We start from the raw sequence: 15,843 nt of genomic DNA, 5'->3' as shown, positions 1-15,843 counted from the left end.
CCAGCAAACCACCAGGAGCTGGAAAGAGGCAAGGAAGGGTTCTCCCTCAAGGTTTCAGAGGAAGCGGGGCCCTATTAATACCTTGAATTTGGATTTCTAGCTTCAAGAACCGTGAGGCAATACACTTCTGTTGTCTTATGGCATCCAGTCTGTTACAGCAGCCCATGAAACAAATACATCTCATGTCTGCTAGTCCTGAGGAGTGAGATTCTGAAACAGCAGGGTTGGGTGGGCATGGCGCCCGGGCCAGTGTTGGGAATGGCCACGTCAGGCCCCAAGATGGCTGACAGGGACTGCTGGTCAGAGGGCCGGGCTGAGGCTTCCAAAAGAGCCTGATCCAGGGACACAATGTTACCTCAAGGTAAGGAAGAGGTGGGCCTCACCCTGCCTCTTCTCAAGGTCAACATAACCTAGAAACCACCCCCCACCGTAGAAACCTTCAGCATGCTGAGAAGTATCCTCTTTATTCCCACACGACAATAAAAGGTCTTTATCATTAATGACATGCCATTGCCAAACAGACAGGGTGCAGGTGGCAGTTGAAAGGATTCTTAGGTTTTGAAATTTCTCTAGTGCCTGGTGGGTGTGGGGGAAGGGCTGGTTCTCATGCAGGAATGGTGAGCTTCTGAGTCCCCCTTTAAGTTCACCTCTCCCTGGGGGGCTGTCTGCATCAGCTTTCTGCATACCTCGCTGAGGACAGTGGCTCGAGATAAATCTTCCTGTTGCATGACATATTTGTCCTTTGGGCACAGCCACACGTCACTGGAGGTCTGGGGTCCTCTGTCAGGGGTCTTCCATGGGCAAGACAGCTACCACCTGGAAGAGAAACCATCCTGACCAGCTGTAGGCCAATGGCGCAGCTAAGCAGAGAGGCTCCTGCAAACATTTCACCCCTTTTTTAAAAGTAGTGAGAAAGAAAGAAAGAGTACTCCCTTACCTGGGATAGAAAAATCCGGATGTTTGGGCAGCGGCCCTTCATGCTGCAACACTTTTGGGGAAGCGGCAGAAGAAGGTTGTGTGGCCCTGTCTCCATATAGTCTAAAGAACAAAAGTCATAGACTTACTCTTTTTAATAATAAAGAGAAGAAATATAATCTATGTAGGTCCTGGGTGAGCACAGGGGGTTTCTTTCTAATCCTGACGATTTATCCTAAACTTAAAGGGTTATCATATCTCCATTTTGCTAAAGGGAAAATGGAGGCCAAAGAGCCGCCCTCCGCAGTGCCCTACCACGCCCCTCCCTCAGTGCCCTGAGGTTGCCGCCAGGACAGGTGGCCCTGTGGGTTTTTACTCGCCGCCTCTCCCTGCCAACGAGCAAAGATCACAATCGGGGCTTCTGGAGAATGCTGGGTGGGGTGGGGAGTGGTGGGTGGGGAGTGAAGGCCCTGCTATTACCAACAAGGCCCCTTCTGTACAACAAACCAGACACAAAAGCAGCCCTAGAGCTGGGATGTGGCGTCTGCGAACCCCCTGGCCCGTCATCTGCTCCGGCCCTGGTTCTCGTCACCTGCGGCTGCCCCGCACACCGGACTTACTCCTCAAACGGCTTCAGGTGCGCTCTCCTGGCCTGCTCCGTGATGCCCAGGAAGTCCCTGTAGCAGTTTCTGGCCATGACAGTATACCGCGTGGCGCAGCCGAGTTCGGTGACCCTGGCTCTCGGGAGGTAGCCAGCCCAGCCAGGGATGGGGGGCTCCTGGAGAGGTTTCTTCATGTTTTTGCATTCTGTAAAAAGATACCGTGCTTCCTGAGGGCTTTGAGAGACCACAGAGTGGGCAGTGCTCCCGAAGGTAGCTGGCACCCCAACCGTTACCCCGGTGAACCCCTAGGCCTCTAGAAGCCCTAAGAGCAGCTGTGCCTGGTGGGCTGATTCTGTGTGCCGGGCACCTTGGTAGGGGCTTTCCAAATACCCTCTGGTTTCTGCTCTCCCGCACTGTGACAGGCTGACACCATCATCACCTCCACCCTACGCAACAGGACACTGAGACCTTAAAGAGGTTAAGAGAGCCTTGGCCAAGGTCACACGGCAAGGAAGAGGTAGGGCCAGGCTTCAAACCTGCGTCTGAGTGTCAAGGTCTTTCTCTTGAACAGATCCAAGCTTCACAGGAGAAAGGAAGCCGGAGAAGCATGCAGGTCAGAAGAAGGCACACCAGACTCAGCACCCGGACTCTGCCTCCAGGTCGTGAACGTGAACGACTCTGGCTGGCTGACCTGGTGCAACTTCCCACCGGTGAGATGGAGGGTTGCTGCCCGATCGCCTCCTCCAGTGGCTGTCAGAACAGAATTCGGCCACCGAGTCCCAGAATCTCAGAGCCGGAAGGCGCAGTGGGGAGCATCTAGCCCAGAGAGGGGAAGCCATGTGTCCTAGGTCACACAGCAAACAGTCGCAGGGCTGGGCTGAATCTCAGACTCTTAGGCAGATGTTCTATATTACGGCTCGGAAAATGTTAAAGCCCAATAAATGTGGGAGTTAGCCGGCCCAGACAGGTACAGTCATGATTATACAGACAGTTCTAGAGTCCATTACTTTGCCTATAGGCCTTTAGACCTTAAAAATGGTCCGGGGCAAATCACCGTGCTGATTAGCCTTAGAGAATCACATCGTCAGTTGTTCTTGTCATTGTCACTGTGGTTATTATTCCGTGCCTGCCAGAGCTGGGTTCCAGCTGAGGTCTGACCTCAGACAAGGGCCACTCCATCTGCAGACTCACTGCCCCCATCTCTAAAATGGGAATAATAGTATCGGCCTCGTGAAATAATGGTGCCTGGCACAGAGAGAGCACCCCCAAAGCGTACATACTGAGATGGCAGGTGCGGTCTGAACGTTCATGGCCACCTGCAGGGGGAAGGGGGTCTCCGTTCGCAGCACGCTCTGGCCTGACCAGGACCGTGTCCCTCTCTCCCCCAGAAGATGCTTCTTTCTCATTGTATGAAACTAAGCCTTTCCGCCTGGCACCACACCATCTGGGGATTCGGAACTGGGTTGCAGTCACGCTCCCTGGGGCGGCTCAGGGGGCCTGCTGGGACCCTGCACTTGGGCCCCAGGAGAAGGGGACTGGTTTCCGGGGGGCCGGTACCCAGACTCAGGGGGTGGTACTGTCGATCGTACTGGTACAGCGCCCGCAGGACGGTCTCCTCGGAGCAGACGGGCTTCAGCCTCCGGGCAGCGGCCACCGAGCAGCGAAATTCCTCCATCTGGTTTTTATAGCGCTCTGTGCTCTCCTGGAAGATCTTCAGACAGTGGGACATGCTGTCCTTGCTGGTGGCTTGCTGGCAGCTAAGGTAGGGCACGAAGCCTGCAAGAGCCGACGAATCGCAGCCCTCAGCGAGGCCGTCGGAAGCTACAGAAGCTCCCGAGGACCTCAGCCCACTCCCTGGCATTTCTTCCTTGGCCGACAACACTGCATTTTTCCAAAGGCCATTAATACAAGCAGGGCTGTTGTTTGCACTGCACTGGGCCCTCCCAAGGCCACACAAAAAAATGACCTTGGAGCTGGGGAGGCAAGGCCCATTTCAACAAAGACGATGACAGTAATATTCTTTGATAGCAAAGCCCCTGATGTCAGTCTGAACAGCAAATGGGGAAAGCATTTAATGGGCCAAAATGATAGTCTGAGAAGTAATTGAAATTATTCATCTTTTTAGAGAGAAAGCTTATTTTCCTTGACACTTCCCAAATGCAATTTGGGATCTTTTTTTGTCAGACCATCGGGAAATTGCGGGCTTATTAAAAGCTGAGACCTATTACACAAAAAAGGTAAATTCATTATCTGTGAGGCCCACCCCCTAGAACAATTTTTTACCATTTCCCACAAAATAACATATAATCATTACAATTAGTATGGGTAAAACACAAGTATTTATTTAAACTGGAGGCTGAATCCCAGGGCCTACACTATTGTCACAATAAAACCATTTTTTTGAAAGAACAAATTGAGGAAAAACTGGTTAAGAACTTGGTTTTCAATGGCTAAATAAATAAATAAATAAATACCTCTCGCTCATTACTGAAGTCCAACGTTTTGCCTGTAACCCTAAAGGAACCCTGATTTCCGAGTCAAAAGCTACAACCCTGCCTCCCACACTCTGCAAGAAGCATCTAATTACTAGACTGTTCTCGAAGTCCTCCACCCACCAGCCAGGCTCCTCAACCCTAGGGCAATTAAAAGATACTCCAGTGTTGTGTGCGTAGGGGGGAGACCATAGAAACCGAGGGGGCCTGCCCCCAGGACCTACTGGGGCCTGGACAGATTTTACGTAATCGTATATATGTATACGCGCTGAGGAATTCTCGCGATCTTCGCTTCTTACTAAGGGCCGGGGCGATCTGAGGAGAAACCTGTCGTTATCCCGTGTAGAGGGTTGAAATTGTGTCTCCCGAGTAGATATGTCCAAGTCCTAACCCCTGGGACCCGTGAATGTGACCTTACCTGGAAATAGGGTCTTTGCAGACGTCATTAAGGATTTGGGAACGAGATTATCCTTGACTGGGGATGGGCCCTAAATCCCTGGTCCACTGTCTACGTCTGGCCAGCTGGCTAGGCCAGGACAGGCACTTACGCTTTAGAGGACCCTTGTTGAAAGCACTCCGTTATAAGAAAAGGGAGAGGGGGATCTGAGAAAGGGACACAGAGGTGCAGGGCAGAAGGCCGCGTGAAGGGCCGTGTGAAGGCAGGCGCAGGGTTTGGAACCATGCGGCCACAAGCCACGGAACAGCTGAGGCCACGAGAAACTGGAAAAGACCAGGAAGGACCCTCCTCTAGAGGCTTCAGAGAGTGCATGGCCCTAGCGACACCTGGATTTCAGACTGCTTGCCACCAGAGCTGTGAGAGAACAAACTTCCGTTGTTTTACAAGGCAGCCCTAGGAAACTAATACACTCATTTAATAGACATTTTTACTTACCGCAGAGAGTAAGCAGCTCTTACAATCACATACACCTTGGAGGAGGAGGGACTGACACCTCGCTTTGGTAAGAACTCAAAGCCTGTTCTCTTACCCCGCTGGTAGGACCAGGGTGAGGCTGAGAGACCTTGGAATCTTGCATCTCCTCTCCTATGAACACCTTGTGTGAGAGCTGAGGGCCCTTGAGGACCACATGATTTGTCACAGGGATGTGACTCAGTAAGTTCTCAGTAGCCCAGGAGCCCAAGGAGGAGAACCTTTAGGGTGACCAACTGTCCCTGTTTGCCAAGGACTTAGGGGTTTCCTGGGACTGAGGACTTTCAGTGCTAACACTGGGGCCATTCCAGACAAACCAGGGCACACAATCACTCTCCCTCTAAGGAACCCCGGAAGGAATGGGACCCTACGAACAGCCCTAGTGCGAGACTTGGGAAAGCTCAACTTGGGAAAAAGGACAGGGCCTCGGCTTATTCATTGTGTCTATCCCCACAGCATTGTGCCTATCTTGGCCCCAGTACAATGAATACACATTAAGTGCTTCCTGCCTACCAGGCAGGTGCTGCGAGATCTGGCCTAAGGTATAGCTCTCCACTCCTCGGAACTCAGTTATCAGCCATCGTCGGCAAGGGAGTGCTTTCGACAACTGTCTGCAGCAGCTGAAGTGCCTGCACTGGCCCAGCCGGCCAGAAAGACATGGACAGTGGACCAAGGCAGGGACAGTGACCGGGACCACGGTTCTCCTGCCAGGCACGTCCTCAGAGCACATCACCACTTACCACTGTAGCCTGGTGTGACTGGCAGATGTCTCATGAAGGTCTTGGAAGACTCCATGGTTTCGCTCGCTGTTAATGAAGGGAAGAGGGAATGAAATGATCTCATCAAATGTCCCTGCCTCAGAACTCATGGTGCATGTGTTAGAGGCCTTAGGGGTAGAAGGACCCCCCTAGGGGTCTGGGACAGAGAGGCAGCACCGCCGTCTTAACGCAGAACCGGCAGACATAGTTGGCGTCAGTTATAAAAACAAGGGGCGTTCGCCTTGTATGTGAACTTAGATACGGGGCGCAGATCCCCATCCATGAACGTCTCCCCTCCTGGGACCTCCTTCATCCACCCAACCTTCCAGCCCGCCTGCCAGCAAGCGTGAACCACACTGTGGCCCACGACTGTGAGGAGGTTAGGAATATAAAGCTGAGCGGGACCCAGAAGCCCCCCTGGGAAGCCCCTGAACCTCAGAAGAGGGGAGAGATGAAGCACTCCCACCCCCAGAGCCTTTCTTTCTCCAGGGGGAAAGGGGCGCACCAGGGATGTCTGCTGACCCCAGCCCCCATCACCCCTAGGACAGGGGGCAGTGTCTGGGGACATTTTTGGTCATCACAACTGGGGGATGGGGTGCTGCTCGTATCTAGTGAGTGGGAGGCCGAGGGTGCTGCTGAACACCATACAGGACACAGGGCAGCCCCGCAAAGAAGAATTAGAGAAAGTTCCGGCTGGAAGGGCCGGGACGTCCCCAAAGGCTGGCCTGGAGTCCAAGATGGGTGAGGTGGGGGGAGTGGGGGGGGGGTGGATCACCACCGCATGGGTTTATGTGGCTGCTGCCTCCCCAGCCAGACCCCTTCCCCCCACCCCAGGATGGTTTCTGGGTCCCCCTGAGGGCGGGGTCCTGCATCTGGGCCTCTGTTGAGGCTGCCCAATGCTACGCTGCGGGCCAGGTCATCCCTCAAAAGTGAGGCCTTCACAGCCAGGACGGGTGGTCCTGGGGGGAGGGGAGGGGTCTGCGCTTAGTCCGCAGTGGGGGGAACTTTAAACACCCTCGGACAATTACAGAATGTTCGCTCTGACTCCCCAGACAGGGACTGAGCTCCTGTTAAATCCTCACTGCCGCCCTAAGGGTTGGTTCCCCTTTGGGCCCCCCATTTATAGATGAGAAAAATAAAGCACAGAGAGGCTAAGTAACTTGTTTGAGCGTTCTCCCATCCAAGGAGGTATGAACGAACCCCACATCTAAATTCTGAGGGCAAGATTCTGTCATCCAAAGGCGTGGCTCTGGGGAGGGGGCTGGGTCGCAGCCCCGGCAGCTGCCTGAAGGAGGTGGAATCCGAGAGGAGGGAGGAGCGTGGAGACGAGGTGTGCTGGGGGTGGGGGCCCGGAGGGGTCGCTAAGCTCCGCCACAGCCCCCGCCCCCCTGCCTCCTCCCCCCGCCTCCCCCCCGCCTCGTCTCCCGGGGCGGCCGCGCTCCCGCGTTCTCACCTGGGCAGGCCTGGGTCGCTGCCAGCCAGGCCTCCAGCGGTCCAGGGCCTCAGCCCTCCAGGCCTCCCCGCCTCCGCCAGCGCTGCTGGCCTTTGTGCGCTCACCCTGCCCTGGGGGGAGGAGGGTGGGAGGGGAAAGGAGGGGCCGGACCCGCCCCGCTGCCTCTCCCCCTTGCTCACCCTCCCCCACATGATGGGAGCCTGCCCCGCGGGCCGGGGCGGGGGCTTGGGTCAACTCGAGTGGATGTGGGGGCGCTTCCCCCTGCTCCCCAGCTCAGCGTCGGCCCCAGGCGTGAAGTTCAGGGATTTGTCCAACAAATACTTGGCCTCTGAAGCTGTTCTCCATCTCGTTCTCGGCACATGGTCTCCCCAGCTGGGGCCCCCTGGGTTTTGGAACTGGGGGGAGAGCTACGGAGAGGATCTAGGTCAGAGCTGCCTTTTCTGCTGGGCGGCCTGGGGCGGAGCGGGAGGTAAAAGGGTTGGCAACCGGCCTTCCTCCCGGGATTCAGGCCGGTGTGGGGGACTGGCAGGCTACAGCAAGCAGCCTGGGAGGGAAGGAGAGGCCTGCGTGGGTGGTGACTTCCCTCACACCCCTGCCCCCCTAGGCCTCTGTCTTCAAAAAGGGAGGGGGACAGAAACGGGGCAATGCACCAAAACGAAGAGGGGGTGCCAGGGAAGTGCAGCCATACTGCTTTCTAATCATCCTCATTTTATGGGAGCTAAAGGGGGCCCGAGCCTTCATCTCACTGGATTGAAACCAGGATGCCCACTGAGGGACCCAGACAGCAGGAATGAGGGCCTTTCCAGACTGCTCGTCCCAGGGGGGGGCCGTCCCTACAAAGGGCTGAAACCTGATCACCAGAGGGCACTACTTTCCAATAGATTGGTGTCACTGCCTCTCCCAGCCTTATCTGCTTCTACTTCCTGGGAGCTGAACTTCAGATGAAGGCCCCATTTGAACCCCCCTCAGTGTCCTTAGGACTCCACGACAGACTCTCTGGAAGCTTCTTAGGCCAGCTCTGGAGGGTGAGCCAGACAGAGAGCCTGGAGCAAACTCAAGGCTCTAGATGCAGCAGCCGGGCTGGTGTGCCAGCTAGGAGGGGAGGGCTGGGCACCAGGCCGGCCCTTCTGCTCTGTTTTCCACCACCTGCACTTGGGTGTGGTGGGGTTATCAGTGGCCGCCCCAGCGCATCTGCCCTCCCCCCAGCTTGGAGGGAAAAGGGGCTCATGAACACGGATGGAGCCTTGGTTCCCAGCAAACCAAGGAGCCCGTCTTGTTGGAATGAAAGCTAATTGAGAAAAGCTTGCAACATTTAAGAAAAGACCTGAAAGTCAATCCCCATCTGAGTGAGATGGGGCGGAGGGGGAAGTCAGCAATGATGCGCCATAATTGCACTCACAAATTCATAGGGAAAAAAAAGTTGGGGCCACACGAGATCCAGAGTTTTGCTTTATTAGACATCTGTGCAGACAGAATTTGCAGGTACAATCTCATCAAGTTGTGAACAGCTGCAAAGTTCTGTGGAGTGTGAATTTATCTTGTAGTGAACAAGACCCCAATGGCTGATATTCTAGAATAAAGTTCCATGATCCAAGCAGATGAGAGGTGTGATGTAACGGACAACGACTTGTATACGAGTCATCCGCTTCGTCATTTCCCAGCATAAATACGCAGCTTACTCACAGCTACTTCAACTCTACAATGTGAAGTTCGATCTTCGACTAATAATGCATTTGGACTCCTGTTTATATTAGCGCATGCGATTCTTTGCCACCCTGGCAATTAACCAGACCTAGACTCTAAAAGCTACACTTGATCTAAATAACATCCTAGGGGGCGGGCAGGCTCTGCAATCTGGACCCAATCTTAGTCCAGCCTCAACCTGGACTCAATCTTCGACTCTGCACGAGAGCCTGTATATCTCCTCCTCTTTGCTATCTTGTCTGTCTGTGACTTGTCTGTCATTCAGCATTTATTAACGCCTGCTGGGTACAGAGAGGGCGGTTAGAAAGGCGATCCTCTGGCAGTTCTGCTTCCAAAACGTGAACATCAGATAATATGCCAGGGACAGGTGAGTAACAGTCAAGACAACAGGCATTTCAGAAACTTCCTAAGATTAGAAAATGAGTCCAAGTGTATTTATCCAGTGTTCTCATTCTAGAATATTTCTGTGGGCAGGAGGGAGAGGAGGGATGGAATTGGGGGATTCCCTTTAAGAAGCTCGACTATTGGGGCTGCATTTCCGGGACGAGAAGAAAGTCCAGTGGGGTTCTCAGCCCTCTCCATCACCTGCTTGGCAACAGTGCAGAATTCAACCAACTCGCCAAAGAGAAATCAGACAAGGAGACATCCTCAGTGCAAGGTGGGAAAGGTATTACATTTGCTAAAAACAAAACAAAACAAAAAACCTTCACTAAATTACTCACACTTACACTTCATCGAGTGGGACAGCCGGACTTGTGCACCACTCGATTCCTTGCTGGAACCCTGTCTACTGTCAACACTGCACACGGACCACACTTGGCCGTCAGAGTGACTGCTCTGCCCCATGAGAAGAAGCTGACAACCCTGTAGGGACACAGTTTTCGTAGGTTGTCTGCACAGTCACGTGGCATATAGAACCAGAATGTTCAGCTCTCTGAGACTGGACAGGAGAATCGATACATGATTATGCTCCTTTCAGTATAAACCGTGAGACTTTGGGAAGCATGCGAGTGAAGCAAGGTCTGACGAAGCTGTTGATCCGGCTGCTGTCCCCTTTTTTTTTTCCAGGGTGTTAGGAGCCTCGGCACCTCTGACTCCTGCTCAGTCTCGCATACATAGTCCATAAGCTTAGCATCGGGTACAAATCGATAAGTAAGCGCAATTAAAAAATGAAGCCATGGGGAATTAAAGGCAGCAATGTCATCAACAAAATTCAAAGAGCATTTTCCTTTTGTTTTTTGTTTTTTTAACAAGAAAAGCACATTGTAGAAATAAAGATTCTGTACAATATTCTAATATCGTATGTACATAAAATCATACTACTTATAACTCACTTGAGAAGTCTTATTTGCAAAGTATAGCTGGCAACACCAAAGAAAGACCCAGAACATTTAGCTTTTGAAGCAGAGCAGGCAGCAAGAGAACCCGAGCAAACACACGTCTGTGCCTGGGCACGCGGTCCTGCTACGGAGCTCAGGTACGCGCCTAGCATTCTCTACGTCAGCGGTTTGCTCGTGTTTCACATTCTGGCAGGGAATTCTGCAGCAGGCAGGGTGGAAAGACGTGCTCAAATGAAACAGGAAATGCTATTTCGAATCTGCATATCGGCTATGGTAACGGGTTTGTGAATCCAGCTTGCCTTTGGAGCGAGTTCCTTAGCACATCCTCCCCTCATTCATTATGCATGCCTCCAGGGATTTCAAATCCGAAGAAGGAGTTCCAGCAGACACACCAGTTGGTTCCTCAGCTGTCCTTAGGGTGCCTTTCCCCCACCCCCCCACCTTCCTCCTTTACAGGCCACTCCTGTGAGGGCTAAAAGCACCACCCCCAAGCTCGGTGGAGCCCACTCACAAAGGGCAGGGTGTGGGACCCCGGCTCGGCTCTTCACTTGAAAATCCTCTCCCTAAGGGAGCCCCAAACAGGTAGACTGCAGGCACTGGGGTGCGCTTCTGCTTCCAACAAAACCTCAAGTTAGGAGTTCTCAGATTCCCATGGTACCCCCTGTGGGTGTCTACTGAAAATGCAAATGCCCCCCCCCCCCCCGACTCAGCTTCAATTTGTAAAAGGAATAGGATCCAGAAATCTGCTTTTAAGAGGCACCCAGGCAGTTCTCAGGAGGGGGAGTCACAGATCAGCTTTGAAAAGAACTGGCTGAATTCATCAAGTACAGATCTACGAATTCCTTTTAGAGACACTAAAAACTGAAGATTTTAGTGAAACATTTCATAGCACAGATTCTCTACCCATGTATCACCAATGTATTCTTTTTGAATTGTGGGAATGCGGGGCCAAAACTCTTTGGGAGATGAGGGCGAGGAGGGAGTAAATTTAAAATATGGACCCTTGTCAAGGTGAGGGGCTGTTCCAGACTCCTGGGCTTGGTGGTATGAACAAGGCAAACTGCACGACCATGTCCTCACACAGAAGCCCACTAAGGTTAACTTGAATTACTTATGAATTCAGAAACCAGGATCTGGCATCCGGGGAATGATGTCACGGCATACGATTTGGGATAAGTCAGCAGTGCCTAAATAATTCCATCGAAGCAAGCTTTCACCTGCTGAAAAGTGAAGGGGTGCGCTCTCCCACTCCCTCGAATCCTAGTAGATTAGCTGGGGCCATAGTGCCTCCTCACTGAACCTATTCAGGATTGAAATCACGAGAACCTAAAATAGTGCCCAGCGTGGGCAGGCCTCTCCCACTGGTGGAACACACTCCCAGCTCCCGCTGCATCACCACTTTTAATCACACGATGATGAAAAGAAATTAACTTCAGATGGACGGCATTTTATATGGACTGCCATCCAAAAAACGTAAAAAGAAAACTCTCAAATAGATAAAGAATCTCCTCCCGGCTCAAAGCTCTCATTTCAAATCTGGAAAGAGAGCAATAGGGCATCCTCACGGAGATCCATTCAAAACAAGCTGAATCACCGCCTAGAAATGGACTGAATCCCTTGTCGGGTGGCTGTTTCACCCCTGGGTACCTATGAAAACTAGCTGCTCTTCCAAGATCCTCAGATGTCTTATTCCCAAACCTCAATCTCCATTTCCCACAGTTTTTCTGACTCCAGTGTGCCCTCAAAACTCCCTAATTATTTCTAGCCCTACTTGTTCCCATCTTCCCTGCTGAAATTCCGGTGGGCAATGCTGAGGGTCAAGGACAGAGAAAGAACCGTCAGGGTTGAGGTCAGCAGGTGCAGGGGAGCGGAGTCCGGGGGCGGGGGGGGTGGCAGGCAGCGGCGGGGGGTGGGCCTGTTAAATATTTAAGAAGTCAATCCCAACCTTGACGCTCTTTGAGGTGGCTATGTCGACGGCCGTGGCCTTGATCTCTGTGTCCCCGAACTGCATGAGGGTCTGGATCTCCCTCCGGGCGGGCACGGCCGTGCCGCTGGTCCCCGTGAGATCCAGGCGCAGCGTGCCGCACTTCTTCACCCCCGGGTCGGTGATGAAGCTCACGTCGTCGTGCTCGGAGCTGTAGATGTTGATGACGATGACCAGCTGGGAAGGCTTGGCCGGGGTGTAGCTACGCTTGACCAGCTCCCCCAGGGCCACCGACTGGTCGGCGGAGATGAACTTATCGAAGACGTCGGTGCACCAGCGAGTGCCGTCCTTCACCAGCAGCTTCTCGGGCGGGTGCTTGCCCTCCACGTAGCGGTTCAGCACACCCACCCCGTAGGTGAGCGGCGACCGGCGCACCTTGATGACCGCGGGGTCCAGGCCGAAGAGGACGGCGCCCTTGAGGATGGTGAGGCCCACGTCCTGGGGGATGATGATGCGACACTTGTCGCCGAAGGCCGCCTGCACTGCCTGCTGCAGGAGGGGCGCCTCTGCAAAGCCCCCCACCAGGAAGAGGAACTTGACAGTGGACACCTCGGGCTTCTGAAACAGGTCCCCTGAAAACGAAGAGGAGGGGACAGCGTTCTGTCACCAAAAGCCAGCCGCCAAGGGGGACTGGTGGCCCGAGAACGTGGGGAACAGACAAAACCCCTGGGCCCCCGGCGGACAGACATGGCAGAGCTGGTTGAGTCTGTGTAGAGCTGGTCTTTCAAAGAAAGGGGTTTGCACACCAGTATGCTCTGGAATGAAAACCAAAGCTGCTGGTAAGTAGAAACTCATGTTCACGGCTAGATGGTGACGGTGTTAAGTGGTAATTTGTTAGGCATAAATGCAGACTCACGTTCTCCAAGCCCGTGGGCCTGTTAAGTCAGTCAAAGCAGGCTGTTCTAAACACCGTTCTTCGGTTTGCAGAGGGGTTCTGATTTGGTCAGTGTGGGGTGGGAAGTGGATGGGGGCTGGGATACTGAGCAAGGTCCCCAGTGAGTCTACTGCGTGTCCCCAAGTGAGGGCCACTGGGGTAGCACAGAAACTGCATGGCCAGATCGTTTGCCCTCTCGAAGGAGACCCTTCTCTGGTCCATGGAACTGTTCCTCCTCCCCAGCCAAGATTATGGCTCCTAACGCACCCTGAGAAAGCAAAGACTACACACTCCCTAGGCCCTGTCCCTCCAGGAGAATAATGCTGCAGAGCTCCCAGCATCCTGACTTTTGAAGTCAAACTCAAGGCCAAGGTGAAGACAGGCTCTGGGCTGCCTTATAGTACCTGAGGGGAAGGATCTGGAGAGCCTACGCCCAGAAAGCTCCCACATACGTACCCAGGCCCCGACCTGTGGCTCCCAGCCCCAGAGCCCCTGCCAACCTGACTTCACACGCACTAGCTAGTGAGGCTAGAAATGTCAGTCCCCATTCCTGGCTCTGCCCTACCGAGGGGCCGAGCCCTGGCAGGTACTTACGGAGGTGCTCAATGATGCTGTCGATGGTTGGCTTAAAAAGAGCATTCATGGCATCTGGACTCATCCTCAGCATCCCTTGTGAGGACCACTTCACAAAATCCACACTGTGGGGGTGTGGCACAGAGAGAAATAAGCAGTGAGTGTGTGAACGAGACCCAGGCTCTGTGCGCAGAGACGGGCCCTGGCAGAAGACCCGTCACACCGGAGGGAGCAGAAGGGTTCGAAAGTCCTTGGAAATATCCTCAACTGTCAGAACCTGGACCCTTAGGTGCTCAAAAGCTAAGACGCAGCCTCTTCTGTTTCTCTTTGCTTTGCGCTGTGGCCAGCCTTCCCTTGGGAGGGTGGAAGCCAAAGTCTAGTGCAAAAGGGTAGGGAAAGAATGAAAGGGGTCTTTTTGTTTGAATGACCACATTTTTTCATCGAGCAGTAGTGCTATTTGTGTTCATTAGAGGCTCAGATGATGTGTCCGCTGTGCTGCTGCCTGAGGCTACGAGCCTGGGTGCTCAGGCGTGTTTCCTTCAGCCCTCCAGGCACCTGTCCCGTGACCGTGTGGAGCATAACCCTAGCAGGATGCCCCTTTCTCTGTCAAAGGCACAGAGCATCCAAAGCAACGGCATGGGACAGAAAGAGCAATGGACAGGGAGTCAGGATTGCTGGGCTCCAGGATGGCCTCCGCCACTCAGAGGCTGTGGGACTTTGGGGCAAGTTGGGCTGCATTTTCTCTGAGCCCCAGTCTCTTGTCTGGAAATCAAGGATAATACAACGTGTCTTACCTCCCTCACAGGGGTTGTTGTGAAGACGAAGTTACATACCACGTCTGTGAAAACACTCTGGACACTTTCTGTTACTAAAGGAATGCCAGGGACTGTTTATTACAGCACGTGCCCACCCATTCCCAGGTTCAAAGAGGCCAAGTGAATGGTGTGTCTGTCCCTGAAGCAAAGCACGTACCAGCTGCTTCCTAACGTCACATTCTGGATGCTGTCAGCGCTCCCTGACCAGGCAGTCTTTCTGTGGCCTCGGCCAAAGGACAGTGTGGGACGGTGTGGAATGACCCAGTGGCTGGCTGTGGCCAGTCTCCCCAGAAGGAGAGCTGACAGGCCCCAGAACTGGGTGAGCAGGACCCAGGGTTCAACTCAGAGCAAGCACCTCTGTGGGAGGCTGGTGGACAGACAACATGAGCCTAGTACGAGTCCAGCCCGGACCCTGCTCCAAGGGCAAGAAAACCTAAAATCGTCTCTACTTTGTTTCCCTTAAACAGAACCCAGGCTTCTTAGAGAAATGGCCGATTGTGGGTCTGGGATGGGGAAGATACGAGATGAGCCGGGAGCATCTTCTCTAACCAGAAGTCAGACCAACACGTCGTATCAACGGGACTCAGGAGCCAACCTGGAGAGGCTCCTACTGGCCGAGATGGGGCATGTTGACTAGCAAAAAGGATTACGACTGCCATGGTTTAAAACACATCAAATACGCCTAAATCCATGAAGTCATAATGGTATTCCCCTTATGTCCCCATAAAAGAAAAAAAAATGCATTTGTCACTCAGGAGAATGCTAGGAAATCAACAATATTTTTTAACAAAAAATTTATAAATGAAAGGGAAGAACCAAGCATGTCTTTCCTATATGAACCGTACTTCAGGGCAACCAAACCACGGAGAAGAACTGCTAGCATGCTCTCCAGAAGCAGGCCAGCTAACAAACGCAGGAGTGAGACACCAAGGGGCCACCCCTTAGCATAACGGACGTGGGCAACAACCCTCCATGGCGGCTAGCATCTCGAAAGAAGCAGCGGCGCGTGCTGCCTGACATGAAGCCACGGGAAATACTACCCTCCAGGAAGCAGGCTTGCCAAAAACTCCAACTTAACTCTCACCAAACCTCCAGCTCCATCTGCCAATTTGTACAACATACCAGGAGGCCTAACATGTTATGTGGGTGTGCAATGAGCAAAATCCCAGACTGGAGGAAACGCTCTGGGACAATCAGCTTTATCATCTAAAACACTGTAAGGAAAAAAACAAGAAGGCGAACCTATATAGGACGTAGGGGCGTATCAGAGAATTGCCATGGATAGCCATCTTTTGGGTATTAAGGCAAACAGAAAAAAATGATAAGACAATGGGAGAAATTTTAATGTCAACTGGGTATTTGAGGGTATTGAAGAATTGCTCGTTTTAAGTGTGATCGTGATAAT

General features: G+C 53.0%; 2 protein-coding genes across 3 annotated transcripts in view; both read right to left on the bottom strand.

Moving 5' to 3' along the window:
- Nucleotides 1–610: 610 nt before the first annotated feature.
- SPMIP5 (sperm microtubule inner protein 5) lies at nt 611–5,732 on the bottom strand. The gene is made up of 5 exons (XM_026493661.4): nt 5,678–5,732; nt 3,075–3,293; nt 1,536–1,722; nt 938–1,038; nt 611–816 (listed from the first exon to the last, which is right to left on the bottom strand). Exons 1-5 carry the CDS (start codon nt 5,730–5,732, stop codon nt 671–673), a joined length of 708 nt encoding a protein of 235 aa, XP_026349446.3. The 3' UTR covers nt 611–670.
- Nucleotides 5,733–8,584: 2,852 nt separating this feature from the next.
- HSPA12A (heat shock protein family A (Hsp70) member 12A) overlaps nt 8,585–15,843 on the bottom strand; it is a 63,699-nt gene continuing 56,440 nt past the window's right edge. For both annotated transcript variants that reach the window (XM_026494215.4, XM_044382181.3), the window contains 2 exons: nt 13,645–13,748; nt 8,585–12,748 (listed from right to left, as the gene is read on the bottom strand). In XM_026494215.4, coding sequence (XP_026350000.2) covers nt 12,111–12,748; nt 13,645–13,748 — 742 coding nt within the window. In that variant the 3' untranslated portion in view covers nt 8,585–12,110. The remainder of the gene's footprint in view (nt 12,749–13,644; nt 13,749–15,843) is intronic.

The sequence above is a fragment of the Ursus arctos genome, unplaced genomic scaffold (genome assembly GCF_023065955.2).
Source record: "Ursus arctos isolate Adak ecotype North America unplaced genomic scaffold, UrsArc2.0 scaffold_7, whole genome shotgun sequence".
NCBI lineage: Eukaryota > Metazoa > Chordata > Mammalia > Carnivora > Ursidae > Ursus > Ursus arctos.
Note: the sequence above shows the minus strand (reverse complement) of the source record. Positions and strands in the feature narration are given on the sequence as shown.